Below are 17,181 nucleotides of genomic sequence, written 5' to 3'. Positions count from 1 at the left end.
ACCTTCTGCTGCTCCAGGCCCAACTTGCCCACTGACATAGATTACCTGAGTGAACACCCTGAAGTGCCTTTGCCTGCCAAGAGGGCTGCCAGCCAGCGGCAAGGCCTAGAGCCCTACGCCCTCAATAGTTTTGATTAGCCACTTTAAAGACGTTAAACTTTTTTTCAAAAATTGTTATAACAATATAATAACACAAAATTTGTCAGTTTAAGACAGATAACTGGTAACTTTTGTGAAGGGTAAGACAGTATACAATACTGGGGAAGCCAGCACGTCTTATACAAGGCAAGGTCATGGAAGTGCCATAGATGCATCCAAATTCCCTGAGGGACCTAATTGCTGGGCTGAGGGTTGTGGGGACCATGGTCTTAGGGAACATCTAGCTCAATTGGCATAGCATAGTTTATAAAGAAAACGTTCTACATTCTATTTTGGTGAGTAGTGTCCGGGGTCTTAAAAGCCTGTGAGTGGCCATCTATACGACACTGGTCTCACCCCTTTGGGAGCAAGGGAGAATGAAGAAAACTAAAGATACAAAGGAAAGATTTGTCCAAAGGATTAACAGACCGCATCTACCATGCCCTCCACCAGACTGAGTTCAGTACAACTAGATGGTGCTAGGCTACCACCACCGACTGCTCCGACAGGGATTACAATAGAGGGTCCCAGGCAGAGCTGGAGGAAAATGTAGAACAAAATTCTAACTCACAAAAAAAGACTAGACTGGCTGGCCTGACAGAGACTGGAGAAACCCTGAGAGTATGGCCTCCAGACACCCTTTTAGCTCAGTAAGGAAGTCACTCCTCCAAGGTTCACCCTTCAGCCATAGACAGGCCCATAAAACAAAACAAGACTAAAGGGCCACAGTCGCCCAAGGGCAAGGACTGGAAGGAGGAGGGAACAGGAAAGCTGGTAAAAGGGAACCCAAGGTTGAGAAGGAAGAGTGTTGCCATGTCGTGGAGTTGTTAACCAATGTCATAAAACAATATGTGCACTAACTGCTTAATAAGAAACTAGTTTGTTCTGTAAACTTCATCTAAAGTACAATAAAAAAAAATTAAAACATTTTGTCAATTTAAGGGATGCTACGGTATTTTAAAAATTTTACCTCTTGTTGAGAATACACACAGTAGAACATACACCAATTCAATAATTTCTACCTGTAAAATTTAGTGACATTGGTTGCATTCTTCAAGTTGTACAACCATTCTGACAATCCTTTTCCTAACTGTTCTTCCCCCATAACATAAACTCACTGCCCCTAAGTTTCCTATCTAATCTTTTGAGTTGCTCTTGTCAATTCGAAGGGATACTACAGTTTTCGTGGAGTCCCTGGGTAGCACAAACAGTTAAGCACTCAACTACTGGCTGAAAGGTTGGTGGTCTGAATCCATCCAAAGGCACCTCAGAAGTCAGGCTTGGCGATCTCCTTCTGAAAGGTCACAACCTTGAAAATCCTATGGAGCAGTTCTACTCTGCTTGCATGGGGTTGCCCCGAGTCAGAATCAACTCAATGGCAATGAACAACAATTTTAATGCCACTTTAAATCTGTGATCCAGAAAACAACTCTGGAGCCCCTGCTGAAAAAACTCCCTGTGAGTGTTAACTGATATCAACAACAACACACACACACACTCTCTGACCCCACTGTGCCATATACCTCAGGGGCCTTCCAGTCATTATTAAGCAGCTACAGCCCATACAGACCTTCCTTCCACACTGAAGACTGCATTTCCTCAGCAATGAATTCCCGAAGCAGAGGCTCTGAGGTTCTCAGGCCCCAGAGGAAGAGCCACTGGTGATGGCAAGGGGTAATGATCTTCTCACCAACTGCTCTGAAGCAGCCCCTCCTGAGCCTGGACCAATCCATAGCATGCCATTTCTGGGGCCTCTCCCTGGGAGGGGGGCATTATCCCTTTGCCATCAGTGCTGTCCAGAGACACAATGTGGATACTACCCCTCAGCTGTTCTCACAGAAAATTGCCCTTCTGTGGCTACAAGGGGGCAGCCAGTTTACTGCCTCACCTGGGGACCCAGCGCTAACAGACAGACACAAGAGTCACAGTTTCTGCCCTGTAGAGCTACAAGGATGATGATTTATTAAAGATGATTTTTAAGATTTTGAAATAGAAGTGCCCTTGGACTAAGAGTGCTGGGTGCATTTTTTCAAATTTAAATTGAAACAGAAAACTAAATAAATCCTACCCACACCATTACTTTCCCGACCAGATCTTATAGACCTGAAAGATTAATGTGGAAAAGAAATAAAGACAAAAAAAACCTGACAGCTAAAACAAACAACAGGACCTGGGATGCAGACTGTGGAATTGAATTGTGTCACACGTGTCCCAAATCTCACTGTTGTCTGGAAGTAAAGTGCCTTTAGGTCAGCCTTGCAGACAAAGACACTCTTGTGTTTGTTGCCAGTTCTAGTGAGGTCAATTGCTCAGGTCATCATCCATCCATTCAGGGAGCACCTCCGTATACCAAGCTGTGTGCTGGGTGCTGCAGACACAGCTGACGACAAGACAGGCAGAGTCCCCATCCTCATAGTGCTTGGCAGAGAGAGAGAGTTCTCCTGGGACAGTGCCTGTTCTACAAACCTTTCTGCCAAACTTGTTGAAACTCATAGCCCACGCTATACTCCATGTCTCTAGTCCAGACAACGCCTTTGGAAGACCCCACAAAGGGCTTCTGTTTCCTGGAACCATGACTTCTGCCGAAACACCATGCCTTCTCTCTCCCTGGATCTAAACATTCACTCAACAGATATTTATTGTGTGTCCTTTGTGTGTCGGGGCTCGTGAGGGAGATAGACACAAAGACAATGAAGGCACGGTCCCTGCCCTTGGAGGTTCTACAGTGTCATGGTTTCCCTGTGAGAATTGTACACGGGCCATCCTTCTATGAGCCTGCCCTTCCATGGGCTTTGGTCAAATCGCACCCCTGTTTTCCAAATGTCTATCAGGAAACCTTCCTAGGCTAACCTAACCTGACTACACCAGATCAGATCACTCAAAGGCTTTTCCTTCACTCTTTAGCATGGTGGTTTTTGATCTTAGCAGTACACTGGAGTCCCCTGGGGAGTGTTCAAAATTCCATTGTCCAGCCTATACCCCCAGACCAATATATCAGAGTGGCTGCGACCCAGGCATGACTATGTGTGCGTGTGTTTTAACTCTCCAGGTAAATCCCAAGTGCAAGGCTTGAGACCACTGCTTTAGCCTTTCCATGTTCCTTACTATTCAGCCTTAGTGCTTAATGGTACTGCTGTTACCCAGTATTGAGTAGGTAGATGTAAACGTGGCTTCCGTGGCTGGTGGGTTCAAACCATTGACCTTTCAGTTAGCATCCAAGCACATTAATCACTGTGCCACCAGAGCTCCTTACTCTCTAAATAGGCACTTAAATTCTTTTTTGACACATCTAATAATCTGAATAAGGAACTTTGTGTCCAGTGGTCAAATGCTGAGCTGCTAACTGAAAGATTGGGTGTTTGAACCCAAGAGACACTCCACTGGAGAAAAATGTGGCAGTCTGCTTCTGTAAAGATTACATCCTTGGAAACCCTATGAGGCAGTTCTACTCCATTATGTAGGGTCAAAATGAGTTGGAATTGACTTGATGGAAGTGGGTTGTTGTTGTTGTTTTGGGTTAATGATCTGAATGCCTTCTCACAAACCTCTACCAGACTCAAAGCAGCTTGAGAGTGGGCTGCATGTACGGTTTCTGTTCATAGTACCATAGTTTTGGTTCATGATTGGTACACAATAAGTGCTTGTGGAATGAATGATACCAGGCTGGGACTGGGCCCTTTTCTTTCCTCTTATGCCTAAGTACATGGATCACACCCATTTGGCATTCAATTCCACAGTCATCTTATTTGACTAACCAATAACATGAAAGTGTATAATTTAACTTATTCCTTACGTTGTGATCTGGGTTGAGGGATGCACACTCTCTTCAATCTCCTGGAGCCAACCTCTGAAATTTCAACCTCAAAACTTAGCCTTCAGCAAACTGGGGCAGAAAGCTGAGTGCAAGAGTCAGATTTTTCCAAAACAGGGCAAAGCTAATTTAATGAAAAACACTCCAATTCTTCCTCCGCCTTACTTCGCTTTCCAGAAATGGCACTAGAAGGGACCATAGTTACTGGAATTTTGCTCTTAGACATTATTTAATTGAGGTACCACATAGGTGAAGACCCAAACACTTGAGTAAAATCCTCAGAGATGGATTTTATTCCAGAGAGTCACTGTTCTGACTACATGTTGAAAGTAAAGACCCTATAGGTAAAGAAGTTGGTAGCACAATGGCTGGGTTTTAACTTTTCTTAGATGCAGTACCTCCGAGATACAATAGAAAGATGAATTTTGAAATGTAGGGTTAGAACTGACAACACTCAACATGCATTACTGCATGTTTAATGAGCACCTGGTTACATGAAGGGTTGGTTCAGTGGCCTTCAGAGCAGCAGTGGTCAGAGGGCTCCAGCTTTTCCTGAGAGACGCCTAAGACTCCACTGTAAACAGCTAGCCACCTCACTTTCCTAGTATTCCATAGCATACCTCCAAAGTGTCCCACTGTAACTTCCTCTCATGGACTGTCTGATACTCATTTAAACTTGATTTCATCTGTAGACAAAGGTTGGACTGGGGCAGGGAACATGTGGTATAATTTACTTCTGTCCAAACAGCCACCAGGGATGGCTTTGCCAGAGGTAGCTGGGCAAAGGCAGGTGGGCAACTGAGTGGTCTGACTCCCAACTTCATTCCCAGCTCAATCTCCTCTACTCCATTCCACATGCAGGGATCCAAACAAGCCTGACCATTCTCTCCTCTTTTGACTCTGGGTAACTTTTCTCTTCTGCATGGGATTTCTCTGCCCACAAGGACAACTTCTATCCATCTTTTGAAGCAACCTCAATCAATACCTCCTCCATGAAGTCTTCACCTAACTTCCCAAATAAAGATAACTTTTCTCTCATGTGAATGTTCAGAATATGCACTTGAATTTCTTTAATCATGGTACTAACTACTTTAGGGTTTGAGTCCCAGTTCTGCCACATATATCCTATGTGAAACCTTGACAGGTGTCTTAACTGCTCCAAGCTTCGGTTTCCTCATTTGTAAAAAGAGGACCATAGAATCTACCCTCATGGAGTTGCAGTGAGGATTACAGGAGTTGATGTATGAAAAGAACTTGCAGCGTAAGGGGCACTATGTTAAGTGTTCCATATATGATACATCTTATTATGGTTATTAAAATGAAAGCTTCTCAGTAACCTCCATTTATCAAATATTTACTGAGTGAGTCAGTAGCATCAATAGGAGATGGGCATGTAGAGATGTACTAAGACAGGATCCTGCCCTGACGATACAGGTCTGGCAGGGCTGAAATAGTGTGGTAAGTGGAGGAGATAAGTGGTCAGGGGAAATTCATAGAACAGAAGCTTGACTTGGGTCAGGTGAGCAGGAGTTCTCCAGGAGGACAAGAAAAAGAAAAATCAGGCAGTAAAGGGGCAGGACGTGCAAAACACAGAGGCATGAAAAAGGTGTGTGTTTAGGGGACTAGAAATAGGTTGGTGTGGCTTCAGTAAAGTAGCAGGGAATGAAATGGACAGTGGGCAGGAACGAGGTCACAGGTATCTTTGGATGCTCCTTAAAGATGTCAGACGGCTGTCTTTTGGGTGATGAGGAACCACTAGAGAGCCCTTTAGAATGAGGAGTGTGGACTGGATAGGAAGGTAATCAATGCAGTGCTGATTAATGACCAGCTCACTGAAAAAGGTATGTTTTATATTTACTAATAGAAAACAAGGTTTAGTAAACTATAGCCCATTCTTTAAATTCTGTAGGGCCAATTGATTCTCACAAAATACTTTCACTGATTTTCACTGAACTCCTGAATCAGTAGCCAGTCTATGGTTGAAACTGATGAATGAATAGAGCTCTGACATGAAAGTCAGTTGGTAGACTGGGACAGAATAAATTTCTTTGTTAAAGCCATCTACCTGTGGTATTTTCTGTTACAGCAGCATTAGGTAACTAAGACAGATGGAGAATAGTTTTTGAATCCTGGAGGAACATTTCAATTTTTTGTGCTGTTGATAATGAAACAGCTACAGACATAGCACTCCTAAGTTTGATCTGCATTACTAATATTTTCTCCATCACTCTAAGTCCAGAAAATCAACCAAAAAATAAACCAAGCCCTGATTTGTAGCATTTGTAGTATTTGCTGATTTCCTTGGTGTGAAAATACTCTCACAATGGCTGTTTCAAGCTACCTACATGACATCAATGAATGTGGAGTTGGGAGGGTCGTGCAGAAGTACATTGTGTAGTATTTTCATAATACACACACAGACAAAACAATACAGGTAAACTAGATGTAAATAAGTTCAACAGCATAGATAGTAGTAAAATGTAACATACTTAGAAGTGATAGATTTTGAGTACTTACTACATTTTTAAAATATACTTTATTTCATTGCCATGTTTATATAATTTTTAATAATGGCTCGTTTAATAACTAGCTCACAAAATTCCAGAAAATTAAACAACTGGCTCTTGCAAGCTGTGTGAGCCACTCCAACACGTCACTAAGTAGAGGCGGAGCGAAGCAGTCATGAGGCAAGTACAGGAAACCAGAGGTCGTGATGGCGTGAAATGAAGTGCAAGTGGGGAGGAGAAAAGGGAGGAAGTCGTGAGTTGTTAGGAAGACACACTTTTCAGAATGAAATGGCTTCTTATACGCAGTGGGTACAGGAGAGCAAGCAGTCTGACGTTAGCACCTAGGTTTAGTGTGGAGGTGGCTGAGTGGGTGGGGACTATAGTGCGAGCAGATGTGGGGAGACACAGGGTGACTAAAGTCCTCATGTACCCACGCATCCTCATGTCTCCTACCGGCCTGAAGTGCCAGGAGGCAGCTGGTGCTCACTGAATGGAGGAGTGAACGCTCAGCTTAGTTAAGCTGAGCAAAATGCCAAAAACGGAAAAGTTCTCTTCAGTGCAAAGTGAACTAACATCTTCTAAGTTAGAACTTTGAAGTTGTTGCTTTGGAAAAAAAATTTTGTTTTTCAGATAGTGCCAATACCTATAAAGTGCATAAAACATTGGTAAGTAAGTAAAACTTTAACCTAAGTCAGGTCTAAGGTGATGTGAAAGTCTATTGGTCTAAGTCTCCAAGATGAGCAGCGTCTTGCAACAGCCTGAATGACACACATCATACAAAAATACAGCCTTTAAATTTTTAATCAAGTTTAGGGGGGGAAATCCTCCTCTCTAAAGGCCCCCACCGTATGATTTCTTCTAAATCCTAGTTGTCTTACATGTGTTAGACAAACCATGTAATTTTTTAAGCGAGTTCAGCTATGTTTGTTTATCATTCATTCCAAATCTATCTTGCCTTTCTTAGATCAAACTACTTTTTCTCCTTGTTTAAAACTGCTTCCCATATTGAGCCCCAACTGTTAGCCAACATTAGTGGTTTCACCCAGTGGAAACTTTATTTCCAGCTCATGCATACAGTTTCCTCCCTTCTGTTTTTCCCATCCTCCACCTCCCAGCTGTTCCCATCACTGGCCAAGACCCTTATGAATACCTGTTGAGGTAACAAAGAGGACAGGATGAGAGAATGCACAGGGCAAAGGAACTCATCACTGCAGGGCAGAGCACTCCCAGGGTCCAGAGCTCCAGAGCTGCTCCTGCCAGTGTGCAGGACACCCTCCCACCCCCACATCTTGTGTCCACCTGCAACTAGACGGCCTCCTCCCCCACTGGGCTCCTGCCTGGAATGTTCTCTGTTTACCCTCCCCCTTCATCTCCCAGCTTCAGACTTCTGGGTCTTCAAGAAACCTGTCATGAGCAGCTACATCAGCCACCAAGGAAGAAGTTGTCTGACCCTCCTCTGGGCCAAAGCTTTCCCCCCAGGGACACACTCTGTCACTGCATTCTCACTACACCTGTCTGACTCCCCTGGCCCCTGCTGTGATGCCTGCTGCCCCATCCCCTCACAGCCTCCCACAGGTCCTCCATCCACAAGTGCTGCTGCACTCGGCTGACCCTATCTCTTCAGGGGTTGGCTCTTTAAAATGTGGTTTCTCTGAAAAAATGTGGTTTTGCAATATCAGAGGCCTTTCTTGAAATAGATTCTTGTAAATATATACTAATGCTAAATGGAAAGTTTTGGATAATTTTGTTTACTTAGTGGCTTTACCAAATATATCGACAAATACCTTGGAGCCGCCCCTTCTGTGAATAAGGTACATATGTACAAACTCTACGTCACTGTACGTACCAACCATGTAAAATACATCCCTAAAATGGTGAATATCATTTTCAGGGAAAATTAAAGTCATGTTTTCAGTTGAAGTGCTCTTGTTCTCCAACTTCCTTTTAAGAAGTCATACTTGGATACGAGTCTTGGAAGGATACAGCAAATAGTCTTTGTAAGACCAGGTGATGCATATATTGGCTTCATAGAGATCAAAACTCTACCTGTAATAGTTTGGGACTCAACAGAAGCTGCATCTTTAATTTCCTATGCCTTCCAAAGTTTATTGTGTTAGGGAGTAAAAATTAGTTTTCAAAATAATTTCCTGAGTGTCTCCTGGGCATACACAGCAGGGAGAACAAAGAGGCATAATCCATGTCCCTGCCCCAAGGTGAGAACTGACCCAAAGCAACATAAGATGAATGGTCCAGTGGTGACGCAGACAAAAGGCATCATAGTCACCGGGGGTACAGACATAGGCTGGCAGGTCCAGGAAGACTTCTTGGAAGGAAGAGAACCCAAGCTGAGTCCTAAAGGACAAGGAAGCAGCAAAGGGTCCATGCGCTTTCAAAAACATGTGACAGGTCCCAAACAGTGGGAATTCAGAACAAAATGAAACTTGTTTTTATCACTAGGGATTAGCAATGAACAGAAACTGGCAAATTAATTCAAGGCGCCTTTCTCTCTTCATTCCCCTCACCAGCCACTCTCTCCTCTCAGTTTTACTCTCTTCCCTCCTCCTACCCCTCAGCTCCCCCTTAGATCAGACCTCCCCATCTTCTCTGTGAACTCCCCACTACCCCACAGCCTACTCTAATCTGTGCCCACGCTAGGTAGAGTGATCTTCACAGAACACGAACCCAATCAGGCTCTGTTTCTTCAGTGACTCTCAATGCCCTCAGGGTTCCTGGGTTGTGAAATGGTTTGCACTTGACTACCAGCTGACAGGTTGGCAATTGAAACCCACCCAGCAGTGCCACAGAAGACAGGTCTGCCTTGAAAGCCCTATGGAGCAGTTCTACTCTGCACACAGGGGTCGCCATGAGTTGGAGTCAACTTGATGGCAACTAATAACAACAACAACTAATTGAAAGGCTGGCGATTCAAACTCACCCAGTGGTGCCACAGAAAAAAGATCTGGTGATCTGCTTCCATAAAGACTACAGGCAAGAAAACCCTGTGGAGCTCAGTTCTATTCTGTGACACGTGGGGTCGACCTGAGTCAGCTCCGACTCTACAGCAACAGACCCCGATGCCCTCAGGCTAAGTGCAGACTCAGCCTGGCACACAAGACCCATTGTGGTCTGCCCAGCTGTCTTTCCAGTCTCACCTTTTGCCATTTTACCACACTCATTCCTTCTTCTGGCCATTCCAAACCACATCCAGTTTCCTAAATGCACCGAGCTGAGTCCCTCTTCTCTACTTGGTATGTTCCGTTAACCTCTGCTCAGAGCCGTCTTTCCTCTTCCTTTCCCATTTCAGATATCTGATGATATTCAGGAAAGAGGCCCACCCTGCCCAGCACAGTCTGATACCTCAGGCTGAGCATGTGTCTTGCTCCCTGACTAGTCTCCTTGTAGCAGAAGCTGTCATTTATCTTAGGACCCCAAGCACCCAGTGCACGGTAACTGCTCAGTAAAGTTTGTAAACAAGACATCACCTCACACACTTCTGACTGGTTAGGTTCTGCATCACCTGCCTCACATGCTCCCTTTACAAATAAGAGACAATGGTGCTGCGCCACTGAGAGGGTCACATCGGGTAGAGGAGGGCAGTGGGGAGAAAATCAAAGTAGCATGTATTTGGTTGCTCAGCTCCCCAATTTGTACACAGTTTTTTTTTTTTCCTTACCACATGCAGTGCTCAAGTTAGCTATAATTTGAAGCCTGCTCAATTAGGGATCTGGAACTTTAGCCAAGTGGGCTCTCTGAAAGACAGTACCGAGACATATTAGACTGTCTTAGGATTTGCCACTCTTAAAGTCCCCATTTTTCCACACCCTGGAGGAGAAGGCCGAGAATTGTGAAAAGGCCGCTCAGGGAAGATGCATGCCGGGAAGGAATAAGGGGAATAGGACTGCCAAATGTGGGGAGAGTAGAGGCCAGAGGGCACTGAAGGCCCAGGACACCCCCAATAGAGCCAGTCTGGGTGTGGGGACCAGGGTCACAGGTGGGAGCCTGTTATCTTGAGGATGGTCCAAGCATGTGTAAAGCCAGATGGAAAAGTCTTTGGATTCCTCTTAGGCCTAAGGGGGGAAACTGGAAGGAGTATGGGTAAAAGAAAGAAGGGGCAGGAGGGAAGAAGAAAACCAAAATGAGTATAGGCTAACTCCTTCCTGGAGCACTTAGCACAAACAAGAGTATGGTCCTTGGGGCAGGGATGGGGAGCCTGCTGGAAAGGACAAACAACGGTTTGGTGGAGCTGTCAGGTCACACTCAGCCACTGCTCTCGTTCTCAGCGGGGTGAAGGCCCTGAGCCTGCTGAGAACAGAGCACAGTCTCCTTGTCTGACATGTCAGTAAAGGCTGGCTGAGCCCAGGATGAAAGTCTACCCAGCTATCAACTGGTGGCTTTGGCCTGTTTCCACAATTGGACAGGAGGGTATTTGGATTTGGGGATGCTGGTCATCTCCCTCAACCAGCCAACTCTACCCACTGCTGGCTAAAGCATTCCTAAAAATGTCTGGACCCTTTGAGAATAATCATCTCCCCACTCTGCAGCCCATCAGAAAGTCGTCCCTAAGGGTGAAAGCATTCCTGGGGGCCTCTTGCAGCCCAGCTCAGGGGAATGAGTTGCAGCATTGTTTCTGGGAGGCTCAGTAAGTCTGCAGGGCTGGTGGGCTCTGCTCCCTGATGTCCCAGTCCTGGAGCTGGCTCTCTAGCAGAAACTAGACTGTGAATTGCTCACCACGTCCTCTGTCACCTGTGAGAGAGCACAAGCAGGTGAACTTATGATAGGAGCTAGTAGGAGAAGAAAGGTCTAGACCAGCGCTGCCCAACAGAAACATGAGGTGAGCCACAAATGCAAACCACATGTGTGATTTTAAATTTTCCAGTACCACATTAAAAGAGTAAAAACAGGTGTGATTAATTTTAATATTTCATTTAAAACATTATGTCCAAAATTTTATCACTTCAATGTTTAATCAATATGAGGTTGAGATATTTTTGATGAGATATTTTATATACATTTTTTTTTTTGTGTACCAAGTCTTTGAGACCAAGTCTGTATTTTACATTTACAGCACATCCCAATCTGACGAGCCACGTGTAGCTAATGCTCCCAGTGCTGAGCAGCGTGGGTGCAGAGCATAAGCCAGGCGTGGGCTGAAGCTGACCTGGGGTCCTCCCACACTGCAGGGCTCTGAAGAACCCGGGTTAAAAAATAAAATAGGGTCCTCATATTCAGGAGGGGAAGGCCAAAGGATACTGAAAATAATCTTTCTATTTAGCCCAGAACAGACTCTGCTCATTAACCAATGATCAAAACCGATACCGTCCGAGTCTCGAGCTATTCATCTAGTCCAGTAGCTCTCAAACTATAGAGAGAATCAGTCCCTGAGGGCTGTGGGTCTGACTTTGCATTTCTAACTGGTTCCTAGCCCGCTGCTGCTGCTGGTCCAGGGAATCACACTCCGAGAACCACTGATCTAGTTCATGCTCTGGCAAATGAGTGTACTCCCTAGGTGACTTTTCCTCCTGAGTGCTCAGCCTACTTCTATTTGATTACCTCCCATGGTGTGGAACTCACCACCCACTGAAGCCACTGACTTTGTTAAATAATTCTTTTTTATGTTGAGCCTAAGCTGCTCCCCTAAAGCTTTCCTCTGCTTTTGCCTTCAGGGCCTGTCCCTCCTTCCCCACACCAAGCCTTCACAAAACTGAAGGCCCTGCTTCTCCTTCCTGCTCTCTGACCCTCTTTACCCTCCACATCGTGTTTGGGGCACGTCTGACAGGCTTAGTCTTATGCAGCAGTGTTACAGTAAAGCCCTATTTGTTTCTAAACTTTACAACAATTTCAGGACTAAATAGCTTACTATGAAACAAAATATGCATGACCCCAAAAAGTGTACCTCGAAGCAAGACTGCACCATTGTAAATTTGGCCAATTTGGCCCTCATTTCTCAAACCAGTTACATATGTAAGAGTGCTTTTAAAGCAATGACTCCTAAATGTTGGTCCCCAGGCTGATATTAGGCTGAGACAACACTTACATCAGCCTGCAGTGAAAGAAGCGAACCCTGATGGCACAGTGGTTAAAGCACTCAGCTCCTAATCAAAAGGTCGGCAGTTTGAACCCAGCAGCAGTTCCTAGGGACAAAAATATGGCAGTCGCCTTCCATAAAGATTACCACCTTGAAAACCCTACGAGGCACCTCTACTCTGTCCTACAGGGTCGCTATGAGTAAGAATCAATTCCACGGCAATGGGTTTTGGTGCGGTAAAAGAAACAAGTAGTGAGTTTTTTCAACAAAGCCAAATTCAGTCAAATTAAATAACTGTTCTTCATTCAGAGACTAGGTCCTACCTATTGTTTCATGGTTTAAATAACCTTTCTGTCATTAAATGAGGGTCAATGAAATGCCACAGGCAGAAACCCCTACTTTCCAGCTCTGTAAAGCCCTGTGCAGAGTCAAAGTGGAGCTGGTCTCATTCTGCTAACCTGCCTTTGTCTTGGAAGAACCTTGAACAGCCAGAGAGCAGAATGCTTCCTCTGAGGTTGGCCGTGGTCCTTCCCCTGCACAAGCCTACCCTCCTGCCCTCCACGCTGAACAAGAAAATCTGTTCTGGAGCTGCTCATTGGGTGGGCTGTGGTCCCTGACTTCACAGGAAAACCACTTCCCCTTCTGTGATGTGAGACATCTGTGCCTCCCTGAGGGTTTCTCTATGGCCTTGTGTCATCCTTCCCTCAGAAGAGGGCCAGGCAGTCCCCATGGACACTGCCAGCTGCAGCCCCAGCCTCCTGCCTGCTGGATTCCCACACTCTCTCCCTGGGGCTCCAAGCCTACTACTTGCACATCTGGCTTCCTGGATGGTACAAACAGCACTCAGCTGCTAACTGAAAGATTGGTGGTTTGAGTCCACTCAGAGGCACCTTGGAAGAAAGGCCTGGTGATCTACTTCTGAAAAATCAGTCAAAACCTTAGAAGTTCCTGAGTGGCACAAACGGTTAAGCGCTTGGCTACTAACTAAAAGGTTGGCAGTTGGAACCCACCCAAAGGCACCTCGACAGAGAGGTCTGGTGACACACTTCTGAAAGAGAACAGCCATTGAAAACTCTGTGGAGTGTGGTTCTACTCTGAAAATACGTGGGGTTGCCATGAGTCCGAATCCACTCAATGACAACTGGTTTGGTTTTTTCTTTTTTTTGTACTGCCCATATTCTCATGTCTGAGGCCTGGAGGAGAGTGAGACCAGGGGATTCTTGTCTGATTGGGCTGGGGGACGGCAGTGTTGAAGCCCCTCTGCTTTGGGCCAAGTTCCCCTTCCTCAGGGCCTGCTCATCAGAGCTGGTATAATGCCAAGGTCCTGGAAGCCTGCTCTGCCCTATGAGCCTGATTCCCAGACACAGTGGCAGATTACTGGAATTACACAGTTTGAGTCACGCATTTGAATTTGGATCTTCACCTCATGAAAAGAAAAAAGCCTCAGAGAAAACCAGGTCCTCACATCTTCACTGATAGGAATACAGGCTTTGAAACAGGATGCAGGGGTTGGCATGAAAGCAAAGGGGGCCCAGGGAAGTGTGTGTGTGTGAGGGGGATTTCTGCAGGGTCTGGGTAAACTTTCCCCGGCCTAAGAAAGTGGGAAATTTGAGAAAGAAAATTATCTTCTAGAAATAGGGTAGGCAAACCTTTTCTGTGAAGGGCCAGTCAATTCTTTAGGCTTTGCAGTCTACACAGTCTCTGTCGCAGCTACTCAACTCTGCCATTGCAGTGGAAACAGCCTCAGACACCATGTAAACGAATGAGCCTGGCTGTGTTCAAATAAAAATTTACTTACAAAACAGGCCAAATTTGGCCTGTAGACTGTAGTTGCTGCCACTTATTCTAGACAAACTCTAAATGGTCTCCTTAGGTTCCTGCCTTGTATGCTTCTCCAGCTCTCGGTTCACACCTCCGTTTATTCTGTTCACCTGTCCATGGCCCCCATGGACTTCGGGGCGCAGGCTTTGTGTCCCTGGTGCCAGCATAGATGTTTAATACATAAAAACGGGAAGTGTGTGTGTGTGTGTGTGTGTGTGAGAGAGAGAGAGAGAGAGAGAGACTGTGTGTGTTTGTGTGTGAGTGTGCAAAACAGGGAGGCAATGTTTACAGCAAACAAATTTCACTGAGCGTTTCCAGCCTTTTGGCAAAGAGCTACAGGGTTCACACAGGAAAAGAGATCTTTGCTGATGACAAGCATCACCCAGAAGACAGCAGCATGGCTCACCATCTCATCCCTTGTTAAAATGCAAACCCATGGGCAGATTGTGACGTCAGGGCTAAGCCCCAGAAAGCAGCGCCACCGGAACCGCCTGCAGACAGGCGGCTCCCCCCTCTTGGGAGCCCTTCCTGTCACACATTCCATTGCCATTCACTTCAGCCTCCTTCTGTGAGGAGGAGAAACACTGGCTAGTCAGAGAGAGAAGAATGCTCATTATTGGAAGATCTAAGTGTCTCTCTAGGCCTGTGCAGCACCATTAGGTGACGTCAATGGCTCAGGGCATCAGAGCTCAGTGTTTTCGCTCTACTCAGGACACCAGCTAACTCCTGGGAGAGAAGATGCTTCTATTTAGAGCCTCAGAAAAGAAGAGGTGGCCCCTGGCTTCTGCATCCTTAAGTCCTTAAGTCCTGCGCTGAGGGCCTGCCTGCTTTTCCTGGGAGGCAGAAAGGCTGGCAGAAAACCAAGATTGAGACATTCGTGTTAATTCAAGCCAACAGTTTCGAGGACCTACTGTGTGCCAGGCAGTGTGGGTGCACACAGACAAGCACAGCCTGGTGACCCTGCCAGGGGAAAGAGGGACGTTTAACACACAAAGAGCTCTGATAGGTGGGGCGGGAGATATGAGTCAAAGAAGGGGCTTTAGGGACCTTGAGGAGGGAAAGGTTACTTTGCATTTCTTGGGCTGGACCTTGAAAGACTGGTAGGATTTGTACAAATGGAGTTGCAAGGGCACTGGTGACAGGGAGATCGGGGTCCCATTCATTAAGCACGAAAGGGAGGAAGGAAGAGAGCAAGGCTAGGCTAGTGTGGGAAGGGTGTGCTTGGTTTTGGACATGAACTGTGTACTTGGGTTAGTTTCTGGCATAGGAATGAGTGAGTCCAGGTGGGCCCGTGTTCTGCCCTGAAGAGCTACAGCCAATAAATGTTGGTTTGCACTGCCTGCGTTCCATGGTTCGTCTCTAAAGAGACACTGTCTGTGTCACCTGTCAGGAAGACCTCCACTTACATCACCATCCTTCCTCCTGGTACGTCTATCATTTGCTGAACATCAATTTCCTTCCTTTCCCAGAGGTCTCCTTTCCTACCTGTATGACTTTATATTAAGTGACAATTTCCTGGTTCCAGATGAAATACTCAGGCATTTTACGTTGAAAAAGCATTATGAAGACGCATATGGATATGGACACATTTGATGCATTGAGACAATTGACTAAACAACCCTACACAGCTTACCCTGACTTCCTCTGGAGGAGACCACTTCTCACCAGCAGGGGCCAAAGCATCCCGGGGATCTGTGGCCCCCAGTTCATTTCCTTGCCCTGCCTGGACTTCAGCGACTTATCATGCACTTCACAAGTCTCTACCACATTTGATTTAAATGGCATTATGCCCAGAAGCCCTTTATATTCTGGAGAGATACTGTCCCTTTTTAAAAAAGCTTCATCAAAGTCGAAGACTATATTTTGTATGTTTTCAAAAACAGATCATTGGTAATTAATGTTTGTTGAGTACTTTTTAACCCACAAATTTTAAAGCATGAAATGAAAGGACACATAACCCAGTACAGAAAAAAAAAAAAAAAAAATTTTTTTTTGTTTTTAGTACTGAAAGTCTAAATCAAATAGAAAAAATAACAATGGATTTAAAAAGATACCAATGTTGCTCTGTATTATAAAACTACCAGAAAAAGTTACTAAATATAGCAGCTTATTAAAATTGTTACTTCAGAAGATAACACTCTAATGTATTGCTCTGCATGATGTAATGGAAAAAAAAAGTCACAGTACTAATTTGCAGTGAGTCTTGGTTTTGATAGGAATTTGTAAGGGTGAAATGCTCTAATGGATATAAACTTTTTAAGAAACAGATAGCAAAGAGAACTTTTTTTTATCTGCAGGAAGAATTTTATGCTGTCATAAAATACATTAGTCTAGAGCTTAGCCACAAGCAAAATCAAAACTGTTGTGCACTACTAATAAAGTAGTCTAGGCTTGCAGGGGAATTTTTTATTAATATTTGTCAGAGGAGCCTAATTTTTCCATAAACCTTAATTGGCAACTACAGTAAGACATGGAGAAAGACAAGCTGAGCATAGAGGAGAATGTAACGCATGGACAAGCTGACAAAGCAAATGGAGCAAACTGAATACCGTACCTGCTTATTATTGTCCGTGGTACAACACAGTTTCTTGAGGGAGACAAAATGCCTAATTTTCCTAATAACATAAACAATCAGTTATTAGTGAGTCAGATATTAGATGGTTCATCAAATCAGCAAATGAAAATATTAACAGTCTTCTTAAAGCAAAATTCCACTGTCCATTCCAGAGCAGACTTAAAATTCAGACAAAGCTTCATCTATAGAAAACGCGCTTTTCACACATGTGCACACGTGCCTTCACACACTGTGCCTCCCTTCTGATCGCAGCAGACTGTGAAACACTTTCCTAATGGGTATTTCATTTGATAACTGACTCCTC

At 45.0% G+C, this 17,181-nt stretch overlaps 1 protein-coding gene across 10 annotated transcripts in view; it reads right to left on the bottom strand.

Annotated features, from left to right (window-relative positions):
• Window positions 1-17,181, bottom strand: part of PDE8B (phosphodiesterase 8B) — a 263,697-nt gene that overhangs the window by 86,800 nt on the left and 159,716 nt on the right. For 6 of the 10 annotated variants that reach the window (XM_010588229.3, XM_064273434.1, XM_064273433.1 and 3 more), the window contains one exon: window positions 16,857-16,917. The exons of 3 other annotated variants lie outside the window; for them this stretch is intronic. In XM_010588229.3, coding sequence (XP_010586531.2) covers window positions 16,857-16,917 — 61 coding nt within the window. The remainder of the gene's footprint in view (window positions 1-16,856; window positions 16,918-17,181) is intronic. One more of the 10 variants, XM_064273415.1, reaches the window with a different exon arrangement.

The sequence above is a fragment of the Loxodonta africana genome, chromosome 2 (genome assembly GCF_030014295.1).
Source record: "Loxodonta africana isolate mLoxAfr1 chromosome 2, mLoxAfr1.hap2, whole genome shotgun sequence".
Classification (NCBI taxonomy): Eukaryota; Metazoa; Chordata; class Mammalia; order Proboscidea; family Elephantidae; genus Loxodonta; species Loxodonta africana.
This window is presented reverse-complemented; position numbering and strand designations above follow the sequence as displayed.